Raw genomic sequence first — 25,712 nt, forward strand, 5'->3', positions numbered from 1 at the left:
TCATTTACATTTTAAAAATAAATTTTGGAACTGTTTAAGTCACGATCAGAACGTTATCTAAATCTAAGTCGGAAATATGTGTCCCTCAGTTCCCCGCAGTTTGCAATGCTGCTTCATCTACTTTAATGTAAACATAATTTTTCTTTAAGGTTTAGATAGGTTGGAGGATTGCAGTTATGTATTATCAATAGATAAATAAATTGTAAGTTTGCTCGCTTTAATGAGAGTCAGTTTTATCATTCGCACCAAGTTTGATTTATCAATAGAAGCATGAATATAATCTAAATCGCATATTAATAAATCATCAGGTCCAATTCGCTCTACATTGTTTTATTTATTCTTGGAGTTAGGCCAAATGGACCAAAATTTCCAATTCATTACATAATGAACTTGGCTTGTAATACAATATTTGTTGATATATTTTCTCCTGTGATAAATCAAGACATAACATAGAAGTTGGAGAACTGATTCATGTTATATCATTTTTTTTTTCAACATTAAGAAAAATATATAATCAGTCATACATTTTTTTATATCAACAGCCCTAGGAAAGATCCTTCTGGGGGCACACAGCAGGGTCCTTTCTTAAACCCCACAGGGAACACCACAGATAAGATGGAAAAATATGAAAGAATTAGTAAGATCGGGGAGGGGTCCTATGGTGTTGTATTCAAGTGCCGCAATAGAGAGACATCTCAGCTTGTTGCTATTAAAAAGTTTGTGGAGTCGGAAGAAGATCCCCTCATCAAAAAGATTGCAATGAGAGAAATACGAATGCTCAAGGTAATTGTTTTTATTTCTATTTTAATTTGAAATGATTTAGGTCAATCAATACACCAAATGGGATATTTAGAAAAAATTATTGTCGTTTGAGAGTGAAAATCATGTTTAATTTAACCAAAGTATTGTGGTACAAAATGTGAGCGGTAGATGTAATAATTGTGACATTATAAACTGTAGTGCGATCTTCTATTTCAAGGGGTCAGAACAACATGTTGAAGAAGACAAAGTAAAAGTAAATTTACTGCTAGAAGCAGGCCATTGTCATATAGAGATTTAAAATATAGGCATAAGTGAATGCAGATGTAACAATATAGAGTTTGTCATTTCATGTTATGCCAGGTTGGCCTATAATTGATTTTGACAGATACTCCTACATGTTGTCTGGTTCTTTTAAGCAAGATTGGTGAGATGAAGGAGTTAATTTATCCATGTTCTTGTAATGAGCAAAGTGTCACTATTTCTAATATTGATAAACATGGATTATAACATTCTTCCATGAATGAAATGCCATCCGAAATCGGAGATTATTGAATAGTGTATTTAATTATTTATTTATTTACCTTGATCAAATTCTCTTCTTTTTTTTTTTCTTTCTTTTTTTTCAGCAATTAAAACATCCGAATTTAGTCAACCTTATAGAAGTATTTAGAAGAAGGAAACGTCTGCATTTAGTCTTTGAATATGTTGATCACACAGTCTTAAATGAGTTGGAAAGGTATCCTCGAGGGTAAGTGTTTTTAAACCTTACAGTATTTTATTTGTTATGTCACTAAATATAAAAGTTGTCATACTGTGGGCATCTATCCCGAGAGAAACTAACAGGAAGCATATCTTTTAAATAAGAGTCTTTTACAGAGAACAGATCAAATATTATACCCAGCTATCCAATAATTATTCGATGATTAAGGGAGCCAATTAGGAAATGTCTTTCAATAAATGGTTGATTTAACTGAATTATATTTTGTTTGGGTTAAGCGCTGTTGCTTTTTCTCCTATTCTGTCAAACATGCAACAAAACATTTTTTTCTCATTTTAGCCAGAAAATTTTGCTTTTTATATTTATAGATTGAAATGAATCCGAACATTTTCAAAAAGTATTAATCCTGAGCCTTCAAAGTTGTTCCTCTGCTTCAGTTTTGTGACATTCGAAGAATATATAGCAAATTTAGAATCAGCTAGATCGTTGAATTCTTCTTTTCGTGGTTTGGTACAATAAATTAATAGACATGATTGAGGGCTACTTTTTCGATTTTACGAGCCCTCCAGAATATAGATCAAGGTTGAGATTTGTATTTGAAGCTTGTATGTTTTATATGAGTTTTTGTATATTTTTTTTGTGGTTTTTTTTTTTTTTTTTTGTAAACCATTAGCATTATTATAACCTTGTTATCATGATCTCCTGATATATGTGGAAATACAAAAGATTTAACATCACTGTAATCTACACACAAACTTGTTTTGGTTGTTGCAAAATCATTTATTTTGACTTTTTTCTGTTTTCTTTCAGGGTTCCCGAAAAGATGGTACAAAGAATAATTTGTCAAACTTTATTAGCCGTAAATTTTTGTCATCAGCACAGTGTAAGTATAGCCTCCTTTTATTTTTTATTTTTTCAATTGCAGCTAGTTGGCTAATCCTGCAGCATTTGGAATTAGAGCCACTATTTAAATATCAGGTTTTTCAAAAAACATCTTTTTTTTTCTTTTTTTTAATAAATTCTTTTACTTAACTCCTATCCTTAAATTGTTTTTCATGAAAATGTTCCTATCCCAACCCTTTAAGATGCTTATCTTTACATTTTTATGCACAATTTTTTTTATTTTTTTTTGTGACTGCATACAATATTTATACTAATTCAATGCTTTTTTTTTGTTTGTTTGTTTGATCGGTCACAGTTAGAATTATTTTGTGATAAAAAAACGAAATTAAAATTATTGGTAAAAATATTGGTAGATTATTGTTGACTAGCTGATTTAGAATTTTTAATAAAGAGAGTAATTGTACTTGCTAAAAATAAATGAAAGATTGCTTTCATTTGATTTGAGAATGTCATTTTATATATATTTATATATATACTTTTTTTAAATCAATCTCAACAGACAATACACAGAGATGTAAAGCCTGAAAATATATTAATAACAAGACAAGGGCATGTTAAACTGTGTGACTTTGGGTTTGCAAGAGTACTCAGTAAGTTTTTCTTGACAAACTCATTTTTTAATTATAAACTTAATATTTTCAAAAATTATATTGTTTTCCCTTGGTCTGATTGTTCTAATTGTTTAAATGCACAACTTTCATGAAATTTCAAGGAAAAGACAAAAGAGCATTTGATTTATTTGCACTGATGTAGATTTTGTTTTATCAAATATAGTTTACAATTTTTTTTTTATTTTATTGTGATGGGGGTGGGGGGGTCCTTCTCAAATCAAGCCCTTTTGCACAGTATTATCAAATGCATTCCATGAAGGAGTATAGATAATCCAGCAAGCAAATGCTAGCTGTCAACAGGAATCACTCATGTGTAAACTGGAAATACTCATTTTTCCCAATTAAAACAAAAAGATCAAAAACCTGAGGGAGTGTCGAACTCTGATTACCCAGGTCACTGTGCAATGCCTTAAATACTTAATCACCACCACCACCCCCTTCCCCTTCTCCCCCCCCCCCCCCCCCCCTCCAATGATTGTATTATTATATTTTTAATTTATTCATCTCACATTAAATCTCTCTTTTTATCTCTAAATTCAACAGCGGGACCTGGGGGAGAATATACAGATTATGTAGCTACTCGGTGGTACAGAGCTCCAGAACTTTTGGTAGGAGACACACAGTATGGCCCACCAGTGGATGTTTGGGCCATTGGATGTGTTTTTGCAGAGTTGTTGACCGGTCAGGCTGTCTGGCCAGGACGGTCTGATGTTGACCAGCTTTACCTCATACGAAAAACTCTTGGTATGTTTGATGATTTAGCGAGACAAAAATTTATATGAATTGAAATTTCAAAAACAAAACGAAGGGTGAAGAAAGATGACCCAGTCCATACAGTATTGTACTCATATCATGTCAATCAATTTTGTAGTTTATGACTACTTTGGAGTATTTTCACTATTTTTCGTTAATAAAATCATTTGAGATTGAAGATAAGCCTTGTGATATGTTTAGAATTAGGTGGCCTAATACAAGTCTGGTACTGGATTGTAATATGTCATCACTATTGGCAACTGTTTATTTATAATTTAATCAAGACGTCTGATGATGTTAACAAAGATTACAGAATGAGGTTCTTACTAGATCAGTTACAACAGCGAGTCCAACGTTATATTATGTGGAACATTTTCCTGTCTATCTAACAATAATCAAGTTGTTCTGCCTAATAATGGATGTTCCTATAAGAAAGTATTCTGCATACTATGATTTTCTGAGGGTAGTAAACGATTGTTGTTATTATTTCATGCTGAAGGAACAGAAATAATAAGAAAATTTTGAGTGTCTTGTGATATAATTTAAAATCTTGTGAAAAATAATGAGAATACTTTTCAAATCATGCAAGTTCAATGCATATTTAGAATTTCATTTTTCTCCCTTTTTAAACATTTTTGAATATTTGCTGATGATATTGATTTTCATTTTGACCTAATTTTAAATATGTTAAGAGGTCCCATCTCCATCTGACACAATGTATCTTCTTTATACCAATTTTGTCACGCTCATCTGATGATTTGGTTGCTTGTGCTCAGTGGATTGTTGTTCTTTAACGATTTGTTTAAGATAAGTAAGGGGTTTTAGATAGCTCAGTTGGTAGGGCACTCGATTCACAATCAAAGGAACTGAGATCAATACCAGGATGAAATCAAGATTTTTTTTGAACACCCCACTACCCAAACAGCAGTGATTGGGTAGCTGGGTCTGTTAGATCTGGCAGACAGTACTTTGCAATACTATCCAAAGGGTTTCAAGCAATTGCTATTGTCCGTTTCACACTATAGAAACCGGGATAAACTCTGGCTCACTGGGCCTAATGGCTCTGAAGGACTACTTTTTTAAGATAAATAAAGTTTTTATGTTTTTGTCTTTGCACAAGGTTAATCGAAAAATAAATTAATTGAATTTTCTAATGACTTTCTAGGTGACCTCATTCCACATCATGTGGAAGTCTTTTCCAACAATTCATTCTTCAAAGGTATGAGCATACCAGAGCCTGATAGACTGGTAAGTTATTATTAGTTATTTCACGTTTGGGTATGTTGTGATTTCTGGTTTAAATCTGGAGTTCACTGCCTCCTTTTTTCCTTAGTCATGATCAGCTTTTTAAACCTTGAGATTTTATATAATACAATATCCACTAAACATACCCCTGACCAACAGCAACATATAACATCTAGAACGAGACATGACGCCTGTTAAGACGATATTACAATTTTTCAGACAGAAACAACGATGCCAACGGCCAGGTAACTCATTTTACACCTGAGTATGGTGAAAGAATGTGAGTAAAGAGCCTTTTCCAAGGACTACACTATGCATCAAGCAAGATCGAACCCGGGACCTTCGATCCGAAAGCGAATGTCTTACCACAAGACCATACAGCCGCACAAAAATTGTTTTCTTAAACTGAAAACAATTCACAATTTTTGTTTCCAAAAAATATATCAGCATAGAAATGTGGGAGACATTGTGTATTTTGATTTTTTAATCCGAGTTAAACTTTGATTTACCAACATTTTTTAGGGGGTTGGGGTTCTATATGTTTCATTTGAAAAAAAATATGTTTTTGATGGTTGTAATTGAAAGTTTAATACCTTCTTACTCTTTGTTTATTCCAGGAACCTTTGGAGGAAAGATTTCCTGGTATGTCTGCAAATGCCATGAATTTTCTTCAGGTATGCTAAATTAATGCATGTTATTATTTGTTCATCTGGTTTTTAAAGTTAATTTGTTATTTATTCTTTTTCTAGGTTTGTTTTTTTGTATTTTTTTTTTTTTTAGTTGGCTGGGGGGGTATCATATTTTGTTTGTTGATTTTTTTTTTGTGTGATTTTTAAAATATATATATATATATATATATATATATATATATATATATATATATATATATTTTAGTATAAATTGCATTGTGCTGACCACTACGTCATGACTTATAAGCTTTTTCCGCCTTTATATTTTTCACCCAAGAAAAATGGTTTTATGTACCATTGATAGATTTACACACATTCAAATGATTTTTCTTATTACAGAACTGTGTCATGATGGATCCTGCTGAGCGTTTAACTTGTGCCCAACTCATCCAGCATCCGTACATGGACATCAACCGGGAAATGGGAATGGAGTTTGGCAAAAACAAACAGGAGTCCAGTATAAGAAAAAGCAAATCTCGAACCAGCAACTATCCAGCTGTAAGGATTTTATGACTTATAGACTTATACTTTAGTGTTAACTAGGCCTTTAGGTCCTTAAACCAAATGGAGTTAGAGTTAATCATTGTAACTTCTTTTTATAAGCACATTGGTGTGTAGTAAAATTATTCTTTCCTATCTCAAGTTGACCCAGCTTGGAGGACAGGGAAATCTGAAGATGGAGTCTATATTTGTTACAAAATCGAACCCAAAATGCATTTGAGTTGAATATTCTATTAAATAAGGCGTCAAACCTCTTCCCTTCCTCTCCACTTCTTCACCCCTCCTTCCCTCCTCCCCCAACATGATTGTAGGATTATATGAATCATCTTAAAAGAACTTTATATATATGGGAATATTGCTGATTTTTTAAAATGACTCTTTTCCTTCAAATAGATAAGATACTGGAAGGGGACTTATTGGATTATTTTTTTAACTTAATAGAGAGCCGGTTTTGAAATGCATAATGTCATGATTTGTGGACTTAAAAAGCAAATGTTTCATAATTCTTTATGTGAGATACCAAATCTCATAATCTCTGCTAATTGTGTATCGGTTTGTCCATGTCTAACATGTTATCTCTTATGTATTTTCTCTCAGCCCTTTCAACCACTGCCCCAGTTGACCAGCACAAATGCTGCCTCTCCCGTCCCCAACCCAAAGTACCAGCAAGCAGCCAAGCCTCGGGGTAAATTTGATCATTTACCTAACATCTGACTCTTTGGTCAAGGGGTTCTGCGCCATGACGGGAACTAGAAAACCTTGAGCAGTCATCGCTTCTCATCGTGCCAAGTTCTTTGTCTCATGCTTCGTGTCACCGGAACCCTGGAGGCCATTTTTATTTTCGTCACAATTTCACCTATGACTTTTCTCTTCAAAAGCAATCACTGGTGGTATTCTGAGTCATATCAGGAAAGGAAAAAAAAACAACTCTACATTTATCAGTTGTACCAAACTAGTGAAAACAATTTTGATTTTTGTTCAGTAAATTAATCATGTTTTGCTTTCTTACTATAAATTGTTTAAAGATTTGGTTATACTTTATCACTTCGCTGAAAGGAAACATCGTATTGGTGTGGTAATATGACACTGTGAATAATGTGTAACATTGTTATGTTGTGCTATTTTCTGCACATACACTAATTTGTGTCTGCAAGCAACTAACTCTTCTACGCACCATGCACCTTCTACACCTGCTCTGCAATCACTTATTTTTTTGTGTTTTGCGTTTTATGACACTCATTTGTGAAATGACTGCTTGTAATACAAACTGATTCCTTTACATGCTGGGGTTGTGAGTAGAATATTATATTTTCTTGTAAAAACATGTGAGTATTCATACTTCAAGCAGGATATAAGTCATATTTGAAGCTTCATTATCCTCCCTGAACGGAAGAGAATTAACTACAGAACAGAGAAACAGTGTTAATTGATATATGGTACACTAATTCTTACCATAATGAATCCCTCCAACCAAGAAACTCTATGGATGTGATTGTTGATATTTAACGTGTCTGTGATCAAGTTTTTTTCCTAACATTCTATTTGGATGTCGATACAGTAGAGACTGTAAAGTGGTAATATCAGGACCAACTGACAGATCTGGAGATTTGTTCTAGTTTTCATTCTCCTTTTTACAGGTAATATTGATAACAATATGAAATTGAATGTAAACTTCAATATAATTACGAAAACAGATAAAATGGACTTTCAGGTTTCCCTATTATCAACAAACAGGATGAATGAAACACTACAGATGAGTGAGTTAATGTGGTAGTTGCGTTAAACGCCGCTACCACATTATCTCATTCATCCTGTTTGTTGATAAAGGGGAAACCTGGAAGTCCATTTTATCTGTTTTCGTAATTAAATTAAAGCTTACATTCAATTTCATATTGTTATTTATTTCTTTGAGCTTCGAGCAGCAACATTTACATTACCCAGGTAATATTGAAGACTCCAAATCATGCAACACGAATATGAATATTGGTCTTTACCGAAAAACGATATGCCTAAGCAAAAAATATGTTTGTCCAAACAGCTGTTTACTCGTAACCTTTTTATTTTTGTTGTGCTTGCTTTAAAAAACCAAAGATATTAAGGTTTTGTATTTTTGTAATTATGTGTGAAAGACTATACTAGAATGGTCACTCGATTGTTCTATTGTGTATATTTGACAGTGTTATTTCGCCATTACATTGACATTTGTAATAAATATTGTATGCGCTTAAAACTTGGGGTGCTGGATGAATGGTAAAGGGTTAACTCTGACAACAGAAACTTCTAAGCTTTTTGAAGTAATTGGCATTTATGTTTTAATGTAAAATAATATTTGTGTTGTTGTTATCAGTGTTTTGATATTAAAGAATATATTCTTGGGTTTATTTACACATGTGTGTATGTTTTTTGGCATGAGTGAGATATGTTATGACTGCAATTTTGTTCTGATTAGGATGAGATATACCATTTCTTCCTGGAACATAAAAGGGATTTTATTTTGAACCAACAGGCCTTTCTTATATATTTCGTGGTTTTTTTTTTGTTTTTTTGTTTTTTTTTTTATCTCAACTGATTTATCTAGCAAATTTTTTTTTCTGTGATTTGATTTAGAGATCTCAATTTTCGTCTATTCTAAATAATCAGTTAGAAGTTGGCTAGATTGAAAACCGTTAAATTTTATAGGACAAATTACTCTCTTCTTTTATTTGTAAGTGTAAGTGTTTTGTTTTTAATTTGATCAAATTTATGTTATCTTGTGATCTTAATAATGTAAGTAGCGTCATTTCATCTAATTACACAAATTTGATCACTATTTCGTTTGAAATCACGGTGTGCTCAATTATTTTTGCAAGTTAATCTTCTTTTTTTAAATTCACCATGATTTAAATAATGTACACTGATTTTCAGTCACCAGTTTATTTTGCTCCCAAGTTCTGTCACTTGATTGTTTGCACTTTCCTTAGAAGCAAGTGATTTGTATAATAGAATTTGAGCTGATTAAAGAAAGAATTAATCTAAAGATTTAGTGGTAAAATTAACAAGTTGATATTTTTGGCTTATATAAAAATGGCCTCTTGCATTCCATGACAGGGGATTTGTTTTCGGTTTTGTTTTCATTTTCCCCCCCTATACATTGTGTCATTTCCTTCCTTTCGATTGTATAAATTTTCATTCCTCATATTTACAGATTTGAACGGGCAGGGAACCATGAAACATCTTCGCATTTCATGCTAAGATCTAAACATTTGCTTTTGCTTATTCATTAAAATTGAAGGAGATGAATTGAATTAGTTGTAGTTGATCGTATAATATATCCACTTTTTTATTGCATACAATTGTCTTTGTTTTCTTTGCCTGGGGATTCCTCTTGCTTTCCTTCTATCAGATAAGGATTTGTTATGTAAAAAAAAAAGAAAGAAAGAAAGCGTTTTATTTTGTTCATATTATCTTTTCTTTCTTTCAAAATTAATTGTTCGTGTCCGTTCAATGGTCTCATTTCTCTGATTTCAAGATTGGAGTCAGAAATCAATGTGTCACTTGATCACGAACAAAGAAAAATGGTCATGCTTGGTTGAATTTTTCGATCAAGAAATTCAACCTGACTTTTATTCTTTGTTTGTTTTTGTTTTTTTGGTGTGTTTTTGTTTGTTTTATTTTGTTTTTGTTTTTTTTTAAAGGATTTTTATGTTTTTTTGTTTTATTTTGTTTTCTCCTTTGTATTTTCAAACAGCAATAAATCACTCTTCCTTTTTGCTATTCGTTTTGTTTTGGGTTGGGTTTTTTTGGTTAGGGTTTTTTGAAAATAGAAATGCAAGCTTTTGTTTTCATGGTTCATTGCCTGTTTGATTCTCTGCTTGAAAGGCTGGGAAAGAAATTTTTAATTCTTTTCTATCAGATATTAAATCTGCTTTTAATTTCTCCCAGACTTAAAAGAACTTTTCTATAATCAAAACATGTATGGATCAAATTTCCATATGAAGGTTTTTGTTTTTTTTCCAGGTGATTTGAAAGATATTAATGATTGATTAGTTTCAGTCGACATTATTGTTTTACTTTTTTGTTGTTGAAGATTTTTTTAATGTAAATTATTGCATTCAAAAATTCATGCGTCTTTTGTTGGGTTCCAAAAAAATTGTTATTACTATTATTTGGATGAGGTTGGGGCTTTCTTTATTTTACAAGTCTGTTTAAAAGATGTTGCAGTGGCCCTCTGATACAATGGCGTTAGTGAATGTTATTTTTCGTTATATCCAAAGTCTCTAATAGGCATTTCTGATGTTAATTAGTAAAGATATCGAGGAGGAATGTATATTTTCTTCCTTGAAGATCTTATTGTGGTCGAGCTCAGATACAACAAGGTCTTCTATTCTACAAAGAACCCAACAATTTTTTTTCCTTTTTCTTTTTAATGTTTGTTTTATTTTTTACTAAGTGATATCAGAGATGTTTACTTCCATTAAAGGCAACCTCAGCTATAATGATAATTATTAATCCGAGGTCCACTGTATAAATTCCAACCTTTGCGATGTTGTTAATTCAAAGTATAGATAGTACGCAGTCAATGATGAAAAAATGGAGCGAAATTTGTTATGAATGAATCTGACGAACTTTTCTTCTCAATGGTTTTTGTACATTTTGATGAACGACAGACATTGAATGAAAAATGAAAGTGAGTGGTTGAAGAGAGTATGGAAAAAAAAAATGGTAATGCAGCAATGGAATGATGTTATATGATTTATTATTTCAGTTTTTATCATTTTAAAGATTTTAATTCATTACAATAAAAGAAAGTTGAATCAAGGATAATATCCAAGTCTCATATGCCATATGTATGTTTAAGAAGGATGGCGTCTTGATAAGTTCATAGAAATATTGAATCTATATTGAACACAGCTGCAATGATTAAAAAGTAAATCAATATTTTACTAATTCATTACAAACAATATTTCAGACTCGAAGAAATGTGAGAAACAGTTGAGCCATTTCAAAAATTGTTTCTCAATTTTAAGGTATTTATGGATTTTAGGAATTCTCTTTTACAAAACAATTTGTAACACAGAAGTTTTGATTTAACATCTAATTTGAATATATTATGGGAAACTCAGAATTTTCCTTGATTACAACTTTTACAGGTAAAATGTGTTAAAAACTTGTGGATAATTTTTTCCCCCTTCCCTCTTTCATTTGTTGAGATCCTTTCCACCCAGTGTATCGATGATTCCATTCCATTATGTCATCTGTATAATATCACCTCTATTGCATAGTTTAAGTCGACTGTTGTTTTATTTTGATTGTTTTCCCACCATTATGTTGTTTTCATTGATTTTCTTTAAAATTATTATTATTTTGTCAATAGATTTGGGTATTTCTATTCTGAGCTGTAGCTGTGATGAATCGCTGCTGTATTCTTTTTTTTTTTTTTTTTTTTTTGTGAATTTGAAATGATTCTTTTCCCTTTTTTCTTTTTTTTTTTTTGTTCAAGAATTAAAATATGCTCAATGAGAGAGAACATACAGATTACTTTAGCAGGTAGGCAGATTTACTCCAGGGCAGGAAACTTTAGACCACCTTTTGATGCCACGAGCGCCATTAAACTTTGCGAAACAAGCAAGTGCAGAATCTAAAGTTAAATTTCTCTATTACATAAAAGTAGAAAATACCATAGGCGTCATCAACGCTCAGATCTCTTAGCCATCATATTTTCCTTTGAACGTCTTTGTAAAGTCATGAATTTGGAGAGGTAGCTATCAATTATCTTCATGTTTACATTTCAGTTAACATAATAATTATTGATTGGGCTCTGAGTCCTGGTAGCTCAATTGCTAGAGTTTTTGTCTCACAAGAAACTGAACTAGTTGTTTTGAATTTGAGTAGAGCCAGACTTTGGGGGGGGGGGGGGGGGGGGGGGGGGGGGGGGGAGATGTCTTGTAGGTTTTTTCGTCTTTTTTTTTTTTTTACATAACTGATTTATTTTGATTTTATTTGACCCTGTATCCATTCAGCAGTGATAGAATAGCTTCATCAATTAAATCTTACTGAAAGTACTTTGAGATTGACTTGCGTCCTATCCCAGTGGCTGCAAGCAATTTTTCCTGCCAGAAACCAAGATATACATATATTTGCTTTGCCGTGGTAAAGTACATTTGCATGTAAGGATGTTTTCTTTCTGTACTTATCATCTTGGAAATATCAGATTGTATAACCATTTCAAATTTTATTTTAAGTCTTGAAAGCCACTTTGCAGATGTCGGACCATTGATTGCCTTTCATATCATTCCTGGTTTTCAACTTATTGGTAGTTAACATAATGAGAACAACATCTAAGATGAGCCCTCTCATGAATTGAATTCCTCAACATTTTAGATCTTCACTGCACAATCAGAAAAAAAGTTCCCGATAGTGAGGTCTTAGACAAGTGTAAATCATATATTAACTGAGAAGATGTTGTTGCTTGAAAAGTGTCATCCCTGGTCCTTTTTTTTTAATTTTTAAAAACAATAATCATTCAGATATTTTATACCTAGCAACCTAATCCCTGCTGCGTGAACAGAGGGGTCAGAAAAATTGAAAGAAACTTCTAACTGCAGTGAGCCATTGAAACTAGAAGATGAATAGTTTGTTGTTGGTTTGTTCGCTTATTTGTTTTGAAATATATAACTGCCATTAGTTTTTCACTTTTATTTATTTATAATTTTTGTTCTTATTTATTTTATTTTTTCTGATAGAGTGGTGTTCTGTGTATCCAATATTCATTCGGTGATAGAAGAGGTTTTTTTTTGTGATATTATCAGATGTGAAAAAAATATATAAAATAAAAATATCTCTTCGTTGTGTATTCTTCAGCACGTCCACGCTCATATCTCATTGTGGTTTTTTTTGGGTTTTTTTGGTGTGTGTATGGTTATAGTAGGGTACATCTTGTTTCTTTCTTTCTTTTCTGTAATTGTAACCCAATTTAATTTGTTATTTTTGTGGTTTTGGTGACAACCATGTATATCTCACACATGTGCTGGTCTTCTGTTTCAAACTGACACTCGTCCAATGTGTTCATTTATCCACTTCCCATCAGCCTCTTCCGTTTCCACCATCCATGCTATAATATCTCATCCTATCATCGCCCCCTCCCCTCCTCCTCTATCCTCCCATTCCTTCATTCTGGTTGAGTAGTGATTTCCTATAGAGCATATTATTAACATTCCTGTAGATAAAAGCCATTTTATGTCGGTGTTCTGTGATATTATTTGATACTATAAACTTGTATATCTCGTGACATCCTTCCAATGTGTTTATCCAGTGGTTAGGGCTACCACCGTGTTGCATCGTTGACTGTATGGTAGTAGTATGTTATTTTTCCCTCTTTTAATAATCTGTTGTGATACATTGGTGATATTTTTGCTTTAAACTACCTCTTTCTTACCTCTTTCATTTTAAATTTGTTCGATCTAGTAGGTAATAGTAATAATAACAATATGATTAGCCTCATGACATTACCTTCCTATTAATATCTTGTCTCCACATAGATTGATGATTATAAAACCATTAATGTGCGTCGCAGTGCGAGTTTAAAGCCAGGATGGCCACCAATAGCATAACGTGGCGTGTTATTTTTATGGACTATGCCCACAAATTATATGACAAATAATTAACAAACTGATTTATAAATTCTGATCAACAAGCTTGTTGTTTTTGTATTTTTTTCCCATTAATTTTGTTTGCTTGTGTTCGGGGAAAGGGAGTGTTTGATCTTTTTACTATTATTGTTTTTGTTTTGTTTGGGTTTTTTTTAATATAAAGAGAATTTTTTACCAATTCACCTCGTTTTATCTGATGATTTTATTTAAAAGTTGTGAGAAAATTAATTTTAGCGGGATTAAAATTTGATCTTATTTCTCTTTATTCTTGTAGTTCTAATTTTTATGTTGGATAAATATGTCACAGGCCTTAATTTGTGTTTTGGAATTGAGGTTACTTGTGTAAACCATATATTGTGGAGCAAAGTAGTTGTAGTATTATTATATTTTACTTAAATTTGTGTTGGGCACACATCAAAGGGAACAAGCATCTGAAATAAACCATTAAAGATGGAGTTTGATTTTACTGTATCCTAACATCGTATAATAACGATGATAATAATAATAATAATAATAATAATAATAATAATAATAATAATAATAATAATAATAATAATAATAATACTGATAAGAACAGTACTAATAATAATAGGAAGAAGAAGAAGAAGAATATCGTTTATTTCTAAAGAGCCTACTTCATTGTTACTGAATTCCTGTTGAAAATTTTAAGGTTTGCAATTTTGACCATGTAAAAATTGTGATAAATTATGATTAGAAAAAAAAATCAAGTTTATCATTAAAGGGTAAAGAAACATATTACTTCCAGGGGGGGGGGGGTCCTTTTTCGTGTGTTTTTATTTATTTAAAAGAAGCTTCAATCATTTTCAATACTTTTATCATCTACTCCACATATAGTTTTTAAAAATTCTTTCGTATCATCAAATTATTCTATTGTAATTCTAAATCTTTTATACAAGTTCTTGTATGTGATTTGATGTTAGATGATATATCTCCAAAACTAATAACATGATCTCACATAAGCTTTAATAGGACCATCGGTGTTTTTCACTATTTTTTTAATCACTCCTATATTGTGCATTTCAACTTTCCAAACCTATAATCAAACACTATAATATAAATATATATTATTAATATATATATTTTTAAGGCGATTCAATTTTATCTCAAATGTTATTCAATGCATGTACGTGGTAGAAATGTCTGTGATTTTATTTTGTATAACAATTAATAATTATGATATCATATTATAATTTCATTCCGTTTTTTGTTACTCCATCATCTTACGGTTATATTTGATTTTTCAATTTTTATTTTTCTTGATCATTTTGAATGATACCTTGTAATTAGGCAAATGCATTGAGATTTGTTACTGTGTATGTATATATATACCTATACATGTATAGAATTAAACTACTTGTATAACAAAGAATGGATTTGTCTTTCTTTTCTGTATGTTTTTTTGAGGCAGGCTGATTTTTTTTCTTGTATTTTTCTTTCGTGCTTTGCCTGGCACTGTTTCATACACACTTTTTCAGATCGGTTTGGTTTATTTTAGAAGTTTGGACAGCGTTTAGACCGTTCACCGCCAGTTAAAAATAATAATACAAGCTCCCGATAAAACAAGACCAGGGTATTGGAACAAAGAAAGGAAGTTCAGGGTGGGGTTTCTGACCTCCCATATGGGCAGGGAGGTACTCTCTGAGTCTTCTATCCCCCTACATCTGTTTTCCAATTGCTTTCTGTCTTTGTCTTGGAATGAGATAAGTATAGTTTTGTCCTGACCCTGGCCGGGGTTCTTGGCTTGGAGGGAAACAGTCGAATGTATGGTTATAGTTTGGGGAGATGATTATTTTTCCTTGTAAATCATCTCTCTGTTTTGTACTGTTATTTTTTTTTTTAATTGTAACACATGATTTGTAAACATTTGAGTGTATTCCTCTTTGCTTGTCTTCTGGATGAAACTTTTAGGTGATCTCAAACTAAGTACTCTGATCGTGTGCTCTTGGAATCTACATCTGTTTCCTATTTGTAACATTCCCCTTTGTCCAACTTTTCCTCAAGTCCTTACATCTAGAATTTTTTTACTATCCAATTTTCTTCCTTTCGACTGGCGATGATATGACCTTAATGTGAAAACCCTTTTAAAAAACAAAACAAAGACAGGAAGCTGACCGAGGAGCAATATGTTATATCTACCTATTCGTGTGTCTAATGTGAAACTACCTTAGATTTCCTTCAGGATACAGGCACAGAATCCTTGCAAAGAAGGACATAATCAAATTATTGTAACATTAGCAAGTTTAAAACACATGCATATGAAAAGAGAGAAGATTCACAAGGAAAAAATATCGTCTTCACCCTTACCCCATATTATACAATATACAAAATCCATATTATGTAGTTGGGTACTTGTTCACTTCTGAGTGTAGAGGGGAACTGTTTCTGAAAAAATATACCTTGAAAACCTTGAAAAACCAGCCCCGTCATTATGTTTGGAAATGTGCTCTTCAAATTTTATAGACTTCCGTCTACCTGGTCTATAAAGTAATATATCTATGTTTTTGATTTTGTTGTCGTCTGAAAAGGGGTTTTGAGCCTGAAACAATCCGTGTTTGGTATTTTATTCCTATTTTTAAAGCTGTTATATTCTTTTACAGTCCACAGCTTCTAGGAGCTTAGTATCACTTTGATTTTTAGTCTTGTCACTTAAAAAACTATATTGGTTTTCTCAAACACATTCACCCGTCTCTTTTTTTTTCACTATAACCTAAACCAAAGAAAAAGACTGGTTCAAATAAGGAACCGAGGATCCATATTATGCCTATTTTGACCTTACCTAACAGTAACAATCCCATCCAGACCAGCTTCCTTTTAACTGGCACTGAAATTATCTAAAAGCGTCACTAACACGGTAAAACAAGCACGTTTTAGCATCTAAATTACCGGGCCATTAATAGGAATAGTTTTTGGAGACGGAAGGTCTAATCTTTTGAAATTCCCTAAAGATGTGCCATTTCGTTGAGTGGACTGTTTTTCTTGTTTTTATATTTAATGGTTTTACGGCGCTTATAATATTTTTGGGTCATTTCAGCGCCAGTAAAAATGAATAAAATGGGATTGTCAAAAAATTATATATTTTATAATTAAAAGCACACGAGAAACAGTTAACATAAATATGAAGGATTTCAAGAGCACACAATCAGTCTCATCCAGATACAAACATAGAACCAACATAGAATCCCACTAGAAGGAGTTCATTCAAATGCTTTCATATCTTTATATTCAAAACAAAGAAAGATATGACTTATCAGAACAAGAATATGATATCCCAAAACTCTAACTTTACATTTTTAAGGGTTTTACGGCGCTTGCAACACGTTAAGGTCAGCGCCAGTAAAAAGGAAGAAATGGGATAGTAAGTTCTAGAATTACAATTAAAGCACCCCCCCCCCCTAAAAGTTTCATCCAGTCACAAGCACATGTCCCCACTAAGAAGAATGCACTCAAATGTTTACAAATCATATATAATATGTAAACAAAACATAATACATTACATAACAGAGATTTACAATGAAAAAATAGCATCTCCCAAAACTAAGTATACGTTTGACTGTTTCCCTCTCAGCAAAGGTATCCGGTCAGAGCCAGGACAAAACCAAGTAATCTCATTCCAAGACAAAGACAGAAAGCTAGTTGGAAAATAGATATAGGGAGATAGAAGACACAGTTGTTTTTTGGTTTTGTTTTTAAGGGTTTTACGGCGCTTGCAACACATTTAGGTTATATCAGCGCCAGTAAAAAGGAAGAAAATGGGATAGTAAAAAGTTCTAGAATTACAATTAAAGCACCCAAAAGAAAGTAAGACAAAGGGGAACTAGGAACAAATAGGGATCAGATGTAGATTCCAAGTGCATATCACCAATGTTCTTAGTTTGAGATCACCTATAAGTCTCATCCGGACACAAGCACAAAATCCAACAAAGAGGAATACCCTCAAATGGTTACACTATACATTAAAAATCACAAATATAATAATACATAACAGAGAGATGATTTACAAGGAAAAAAATATCATCTCCCAAAACAATAACTATGCATTTGACTGTTTCCCTCCCAGCCAGGACTCCGGCCAGGGCCAGGACAAAACCAAGTAACCTCGTTCCAAGACAAAGACAGAAAGCATGTTGGAAAACAGATATAAGGGGATAGAAGACACAGTATGTACCTCCCTGCCCGCTATGGGAGGTCAGGATCCCCACCCAGGAAGACACAGTTAGTACATCCCTGCCCACTATGGGAGGTAACTTAACATTTGTTTCCCTTTCATCCATAGACTCTGGCTAGGGCCAGGACAAAACTAAGCAATCTCATTCCAAAACAGACAGAAAGCAATTTAGAAAACACGCCTCGGGCTACAGAAGATACACAAGTGACTTCCTTGCCCAGTATGAGAGGACAATAGACTCTACTCAGAGGTTGGACTAAAGAATAGATGGCCAAAGACAGGCAGGCTGAAAAAATGGAACAACAAGCAATGCAGTTTTTCATCATACATCATGTACTTTATTGCTCTCATACATCATGTACTTTATTGCTCTCATACATCATGTACTTTATTGCTCTCATACATCATGTACTTTATTGCTCTCATACATCATGTACTTTATTGCTCTGATACATCATGTGCTTTATTGCTCTGAAGTATCAGAGAAAGATATTCTTCTTTGTGGAATTAATCTTATATTCAGACATATAAAGTTTCTATTGATGTCTGAAATATGATGTAAATATTATCTCAGATTTCAGTTACTATCTTTAAATAATTATTTCTCAATATTTATTTTTTTCTTTGTCTTCCATTATCTTTCACAGATACTTAAGTTTTTGATTTATGCAAATTCAGCCATACGAAAGATAAAAACAAATATATAATCTTTCCAAAAAAACAAACAAAACACTTGACAAATTTCAATCCCATATAATATCGATGTCATAAAATGTTGATCATTGAGTAACAAGTTGAATTGGAGGAAACTCACGCATCCTTATCTTATGTCCATTTATATTGTCAAGTGATTGTCCTTGTACATGTCCAAGGAGTTAATGTTGAAATTTAACAAAAATGCGAGAGTTATTTAACCTGCAGTCCTTTATTTTCATTTGCCATGGCAAGAGCGGCAAAATGCAACGTATTTCCAATATGCCCCGATTGAATAAAGCTGACAGAAATCAGATAATCAAAAAGCTTATTACAAGATCATCAGTTTGGTTTTTTTTTTGTTTTGTTTTGTTTTTGGGCGGGGGGGGGGGTTGGGTTTTTTAAAGGGTTTTACGGCGCTTGCAACACATTGAGGTCCCAGTAAAAAGGAAGAGAATGGGAAAGTAAAAAGTTCTAGAATTACAATTAAAGCACCCAAGGAAAGGTAAGACAAAGGGGAATTTGTTCAAATAGGAAACAGATGTAGATTCCAAGAGCACACTATCAAAGTACTTAGTTTGAGATCACCTAAAAGTCTGTTGTTGTTTGTTTTTAAGGGTTTTACGGAACTTGCAACACAATAATTTCATATCAGCACCGGTAAAAAGGAAGAAAATGGGATAGTAAAAAGTTCTAGAATTACAATTAAATCACCCAAGAAAAGGTAAGACAAAGGGGAATTGGTTCAAATAAGAAACAGGAGTAGATTCCAAGAGCACACTATAAAAGTACTTAGTTTGAGATCCTAAAAGTCTAATCCAGACACAAGCATAGGTCCCCACCAAGAGGAATGCACTCAAATGTTTTACAAATCATACATAATATAAAGAAAACATAATACAGTGCAAAACAGAGATGATTTACAAGGAAAAAAAATATCATCTCCCAAAACTAACTATACATTTGACTGTTTCCCCCTCAGCCAGGGCATCCGACAAGGACCAGAACAAAACCAAGTAATCTCATTCCAAGACAAAGGCAGAAAGCATGTTGGAAAACAGATCTAGGGGGGTAGAGACACAGTAAGTGCCTCCCTGCCCACTATGGAGGCAAGGAACCCCACCCAGATCATCAGTTTCAACTTTTTCAAGAATATTTAAATGTAAGTGGATAAACTGTCTAAACCACTAGAAACCGCCAGGAAGATACTGGGACTGCAAAGAACCAACAAAGATCAAGTAGGTCTAAACATAAGACCTTAGAGAAGATATGTTGATTTTTGCTGCAAACTTGAGAAAGTATTGAATAAATCAAGACAGATGAACTAAATGCAAGAAATTGTGCTCGAATTATATACCGTTTTATACCATCTTAGCGGTGCTGGAATAAAAATGTCCAACATCCGTTTATCGCTATGTCCAAGGCAGGTTTCAGTGGGCAAATGATCAAGCCAGCCAGCAGTGATAAACTTGGGGGGGGGGGGGGAGTTATCTTTTCTGAAGAGTCTTTAAATGGCAGAATCAACAAAGCATATCATCCATCGTGCATTCTTAAAGCGTAAAACTTTGTAGGTCACTTGATAAGTTGCCTGATCTCAACCCAATTGAAAGCTAGTGCGATGCTCTGGATCATGCCCTCCATGCTCATCCTATTTAACTACAGCACCTACCACAACTGGAAAATGCTCTTATTGAACAATGGAATAACACCCAGCAAAAAATTAATCGAACATTTGGTCCATTCCATTTGTCTTTGATGCCAACTGTTATCAAAGCAGGAGGCGAACAACAATAACAATATTAATTTTGTCACTTTTCAAGAGAACCTCCTCAAAGATGTAAGAGAAAGGACCACAATATGGTTTCTTAAACTAACTTTCCTTTGCCGACGGTTGACTTGTTTTGCTAATTGAATGATATAATTCCTATGCTAATTTCAAATGATTTTTATTTGAAAATTCAATGCCAAGCTACTTTTAAGAGATATACATTCAATGAACAATCAAAATAATGTATCATTTGTTTTTTATGTTTTTAAGGGTTTTACTGCACTTGCGACACATATAAGTCATTTCAGCACGAGTAAAAAGACAGAAAATGGAATAGTAAAAAAAGTCTAGATTTATTAAAAGCACAAGAGAATAAGTAAGACGAAGGGAATGGTTCTAATAGAGAACAGATGAAGATTCCAAGAGCATACAATCAATGTACTTAGTTTGAGATCACCTAAAATCCTAAGCCGGACACAAGCACAGGATCCAACCAGGAGGAATACACTCAATCAAATGCTTACAAAACATGATATTCAAAACAAGAAAATATTACAGTACATAACAGAGATGATTTACAAGGAAAAAAATATCATCTCCCAAAACTAATAATGTGCATTTGACTGTTTTAACCTCCGCCAAGGACTCTAGCCAGGACCAGGACACAACAAGTAATCTCATTCCAAGAGAAAGACAGAAGCAACTCGGGAAACAGGTATTGAGGATAGTAGATGTATCGTTTCCAACTTATCATCTTGGTGGCAAAAGAAGGTGGCATAAATTAATAATACTTTTAAGGTTTAAGTGATAAATTTAAGCAGCGGTTTGATTGATAAGAAGTCCATTATACTGGTGAGAATTAGGTAGTAGATACTGTAAGCTGATACCTTTAGATTATAAAACAAAAACAATCTCGATGTGATTGAATATATATTGATTGTTTGTGTATGGAATATTACAACGCTTGAAACACTTTAAGGTTGTTTCAACACCAAAGAAAAGGAAGATAATAGTATAGTAATTAGATTTAAATCAAGCTTTCAAACACAAAAGAAATAGAAAGGAAGACAAAGCGGACAATTTTAGCAAAGATTTAAAGTACATCCATGATCAATATATTCTTGTAGCTAGTTTGAAACAATCTAAGAGTCCGACACGGACACTGCCACGGCATCCCTAACAAAAGTGATTTACTCAAATGAAGAGTACATGGGAATAACCTCATGTGTACACTTTTCGAAACCACTGTGACTCCCCCCCCCCCCCCCCCCCCCCCCCCCCCCCCCATACACCCCACACCCATTGAGCTGCATAAGTAGAACAGCGGAAAACTTACAACCAATCAAGAGTTATGGTTGTAGTTTTACCGCTGTTCTATTAATAGAGGGAAAGCTCAGACCCCTAAAATCAGTTTTTGGTTGTTTTTTTGTTTTTCAGGTTTTACGGCGCTTGCAACACATTAAGGTCATATCAGCACCAGTAAAAAGGAATAAAATGGGATAGTAAAAAGTTCTAGAATTACAATTAAAGCACAAAAGAAAAGGTGAGACAAAGGGGAATTGGTAAAATAGGGAACAGATGTAGATTCCAAGAGCACACTGTCAAAGTATTTAGTTGTTTTTGTTTTTAAGGGTTTTACGGCGCTTGCAACACGTTTAGGTTATATCAGCGCCAGTAAAAAGGAAGAAAATGGGATAGTAAAAAGTTATAGAATTACAATAAAAGCACCCAAGAAAAAGTAAGACAAAGGGGAACTGAGAACAAATAGGGATCAGATGTAGATTCCAAGAGCATACCACCAATGTACTTAGTTTGAAATCACTTACAAGTCTCATCCAGACACAAGCACAAAATCCAACAAAGAGGAACACACTCAAATGCTTACATTACACATTCAAAATAAAAATAATAATACATAACAGAGAGATGATTTACAAGGAAAAAAGTATCATCTCCCAAAACAATAACTATGCATTTGACTGTTTCCCTCCCAGCTAGGACTCCGGCCAGAGCCAGGACAAAACCAAGAAATCTCATTCCGAGACAAAGACAGAAAGCATGTTGGAAAACAGATATAAGGGGATAGAAGACACAGTTTGTACCTCCCTGCCCGCTATGGAGGTCAGGATCCCCACCCAGAAAGTATTTAGTTTGAGATCACCTAAAAGTCTCATCCAGACACAAGCACATGTCCCAACTAAGAGGAATACACTCAAATGTTTACAAATCATATAATATAATATGTAAACTAAACATAATACAATGCATAATAGAGATGATTTACAATGAAAAAAATATCATCTCAAAAAACTCTAACTATACATTCAACTGTTTCCCTCCCAGACAAGGAACTCCGGCCAGGGTCAGGACAAAACCAAGTAATCTCATTCCAAGACAACGACAGGAAACAATTGGAAAACGGGTATGGGGGGATAGAAGACACAGCATGTACCTCCCTGCCCACTATGGGAGGTCAGGATCCCCACCCAGCCTAAAATCAGTCAAAGAGGGCAATCACAAAAATTCTAAAAAGTGAACATCTGTGGTTTTACCTCTGTTTTCTTCAAATGGTTTCATTGAAAAACATATTAACTCTCTCCTTACCATCCATTTTCAGGATTTTCCCAAAATCTTTACATCCAACTAACACAAAAATATATTTTTTATCACTCAAACAAAATAGCAATACATTCTTGCGATAACTAATTTCTTTAGCAAAACATGCTCTACAACATTTTCTTTAAATTTTATGATTTACAAAGAAATTTGGATAAGAAAAATGTTGGTTGTATCGTAACGAATGTGACGATTTTCCTATAGTTGGTAAGGAGAGGGTTAAAGAACCAAATAATGACAAAATGATGCGATGATTTAAAATTGTCTCTCGAAAAAAAAAAAAAAAGACTGTTTACCTCTAAACAAAAGACCTGAACATGGAACAGATGAAACAAAATGGTCTTATTTAAGAATCAGGACATAACACCTCATAAAAAGTAAAAATGTTATACATTTATGATACAAGAAATAGTAAAGTTGTGGACAGGATAAAATGACACCAGCCCAGTGCGTAGCGTTCGAAAACTCATAGCCTGACACTGACCAAAACATGACATCACAATACAAGGAGACAATTTTAGAAAGATAATTGAATAGTGAATTGTATTAAATAATACGAGCAATGGGATTATTTGCTGCCTTGAGCACTGATAACTACCACTCACTTTTCACTTTCTTTTGGTGATCGTTACCTTGTATTGTGATGCCCTTTTTAGGGAAGTGTCGGGCTATAACTCAAGGAAGAAAAGGCCATAGTTGTAACCGTATTGGGAATTCAAGCCACCATGTGGATAAATATAAATTCTTATCTCTCCATAGGATTAAATAATTTATCATATGATAATGATAACTTTATACTTGTATAATTTCTTTTATAACCGATATGGAATATGAGGATTAGGAATGCAGTGATATTAAACAGAATATCTTGAGTAATAATAAATAAATACTTTAAGAGTATGTGTGCAAATATACAGTTATATTAAAGCTAATTTAGCAATTGATTATAGATTGTTATCTGTGAACTAACCAACACTACGTGATTAAAATCAGCAATTATGTAATATGTTATCTACCTGATATGAAATTAGGTATTATGTTTCTTCACATTCCTTTTTATTTAGAAGGCTGAAGCAAGTAAACATTTAAAAGAAATATGTTTTGTTTTTGTTTTTAAGGGTTTTACGGCGCTTGCAACACATTAAGGTCATATCAGCGCCAGTAAAAAGGAAGAAAATGGGATAGTAAAAAGTTATAGAATTACAATTAAAGAAACCAAGAGAAAATAAGACAAAGGGGGAACTAGGAACAAATAGGGATCAGATGTAGATTCCAAGAGCATACCTTCAATGTACTTAGTTTGAGATCACCTATAAGTCTCATCCGGACACAAGCACAAAATCCAACAAGGAGGAATACACTCAAATGCTTACATTATACATTAAAAATAAATAAGATAATACATGACAGAGAGATGATTTACAAGGAAAAAAATATCATCTCCAAAAAAATATCTATGCATTTGACTGTTTCCCTCCCAGCTAGGACTCCGGCCAGGGCCAAGACAAAACCAAGTAATCTCATTCCAAGACAAAGACAGAAAGCATGTTGGAAAACAGATATAAGGGGATAGAAGACACAGTATGTACCTCCTGCCCACTATGGGAGGTCAGGCACCCCACCCAGTAAAAGAAATATAATGTTAGTCGAATGATGAATGAAACAAAACGTTGAGAATTGCAAGATAATGGCTTAGGTCAGCAACAAAGTGGGACCAGTTCTTTTCCATGTTATTTAAACATTCTATTACGATGCCTAATATCATACTTTGACGGTAACAAATGAGACGCCACGTCTCAACCTCATATTGTATTATTTTGTCAGGGCAAACATTGTCATTAAAAAATGAGTTTAAAAGTCAGAAGTAATAGAATTATAGTACAATGCTTGAGGAGGGGTGGGTATAAGCCAGAAAAAAACTACAATCATGTTTCCCCAGTCGAAGCATGCCAATTTAACCAAATGAATTACGTAAGACTCTAAAATTAGTTTTATGGTTTGTTTGTTTGTTTGTTTTTAAGGGTTTTATGGTTCTTGCGACAGTGAAAGGGAGTAAAATGGAATAGTAAAAAATTGTAGATTTACAAATAAAAGCACACAAGAAAAAAGGACAAAGGGGAAAAAGGACAAAGGGGAATGGTATAAAAAGGGAACTGATGTAGATGCCAAGAGCATCAGTGTACTTAGTTTGAGATCACCTAAAAGTCTCAGGATCCGATTAAGAGGAGCACATTCAAATCATTTACATTATACATTTAAAACAACAAATACAACAATACAAAATAGAGAGATGATTTACAATGAAAAAAAAATGAATCTCCCAAAACTATAAATATAGAGTTGACTGTTTCCCTCCTAGCAAAGGACAAAACCAAGTAATCTCATTCTAAGACAGACAGCAAGTTAGAAAACATATAAGGGGCATAGGAGACACAGTAAGTGACATCCCGGCCCACGTTGAGAGGTCAAGAACCCCACCAGTTTTATGCTGTAGTCTGACAAACTACAATATAGAGGCAATAGGCCACAGACATACTTAAATATGGCAATGACATCCACAACCAATTATTACATTGATTCTTCCATCACCAAATAAATGTGATAATCATGACATTTTATGCTATCATGTATATGAGAAA

The 25,712-nt window shown here is 33.2% G+C and overlaps 2 protein-coding genes across 5 annotated transcripts in view; both read left to right on the plus strand.

Moving 5' to 3' along the window:
- LOC144963299 (cyclin-dependent kinase-like 1) overlaps positions 1-7,106 on the plus strand; it is a 23,807-nt gene extending 16,701 nt beyond the window's left edge. The window contains exons 2-10 of one of the 2 annotated variants that reach the window (XM_078897206.1): positions 543-783; positions 1,389-1,510; positions 2,291-2,363; positions 2,883-2,973; positions 3,538-3,738; positions 4,913-4,995; positions 5,610-5,666; positions 6,021-6,179; positions 6,780-7,020. In XM_078897206.1, the coding sequence (XP_078753332.1) occupies positions 543-783; positions 1,389-1,510; positions 2,291-2,363; positions 2,883-2,973; positions 3,538-3,738; positions 4,913-4,995; positions 5,610-5,666; positions 6,021-6,179; positions 6,780-6,896 (1,144 nt within the window). In that variant the 3' untranslated portion in view covers positions 6,897-7,020. Of the gene's footprint in view, positions 1-542; positions 784-1,388; positions 1,511-2,290; positions 2,364-2,882; positions 2,974-3,537; positions 3,739-4,912; positions 4,996-5,609; positions 5,667-6,020; positions 6,180-6,779 lie in introns of both variants that reach the window. The other variant, XM_078897217.1, reaches the window with a different exon arrangement.
- Positions 1-25,712, plus strand: part of LOC144967556 (cleavage and polyadenylation specificity factor subunit 2-like) — a 402,879-nt gene that overhangs the window by 49,703 nt on the left and 327,464 nt on the right. The window lies entirely within an intron of this gene.

This window comes from Berghia stephanieae, chromosome 1, assembly GCF_034508935.2.
Source record: "Berghia stephanieae isolate SIO BIC M18660-M18661 chromosome 1, UCSD_Bste_1.3, whole genome shotgun sequence".
Lineage (NCBI taxonomy): Eukaryota > Metazoa > Mollusca > Gastropoda > Nudibranchia > Aeolidiidae > Berghia > Berghia stephanieae.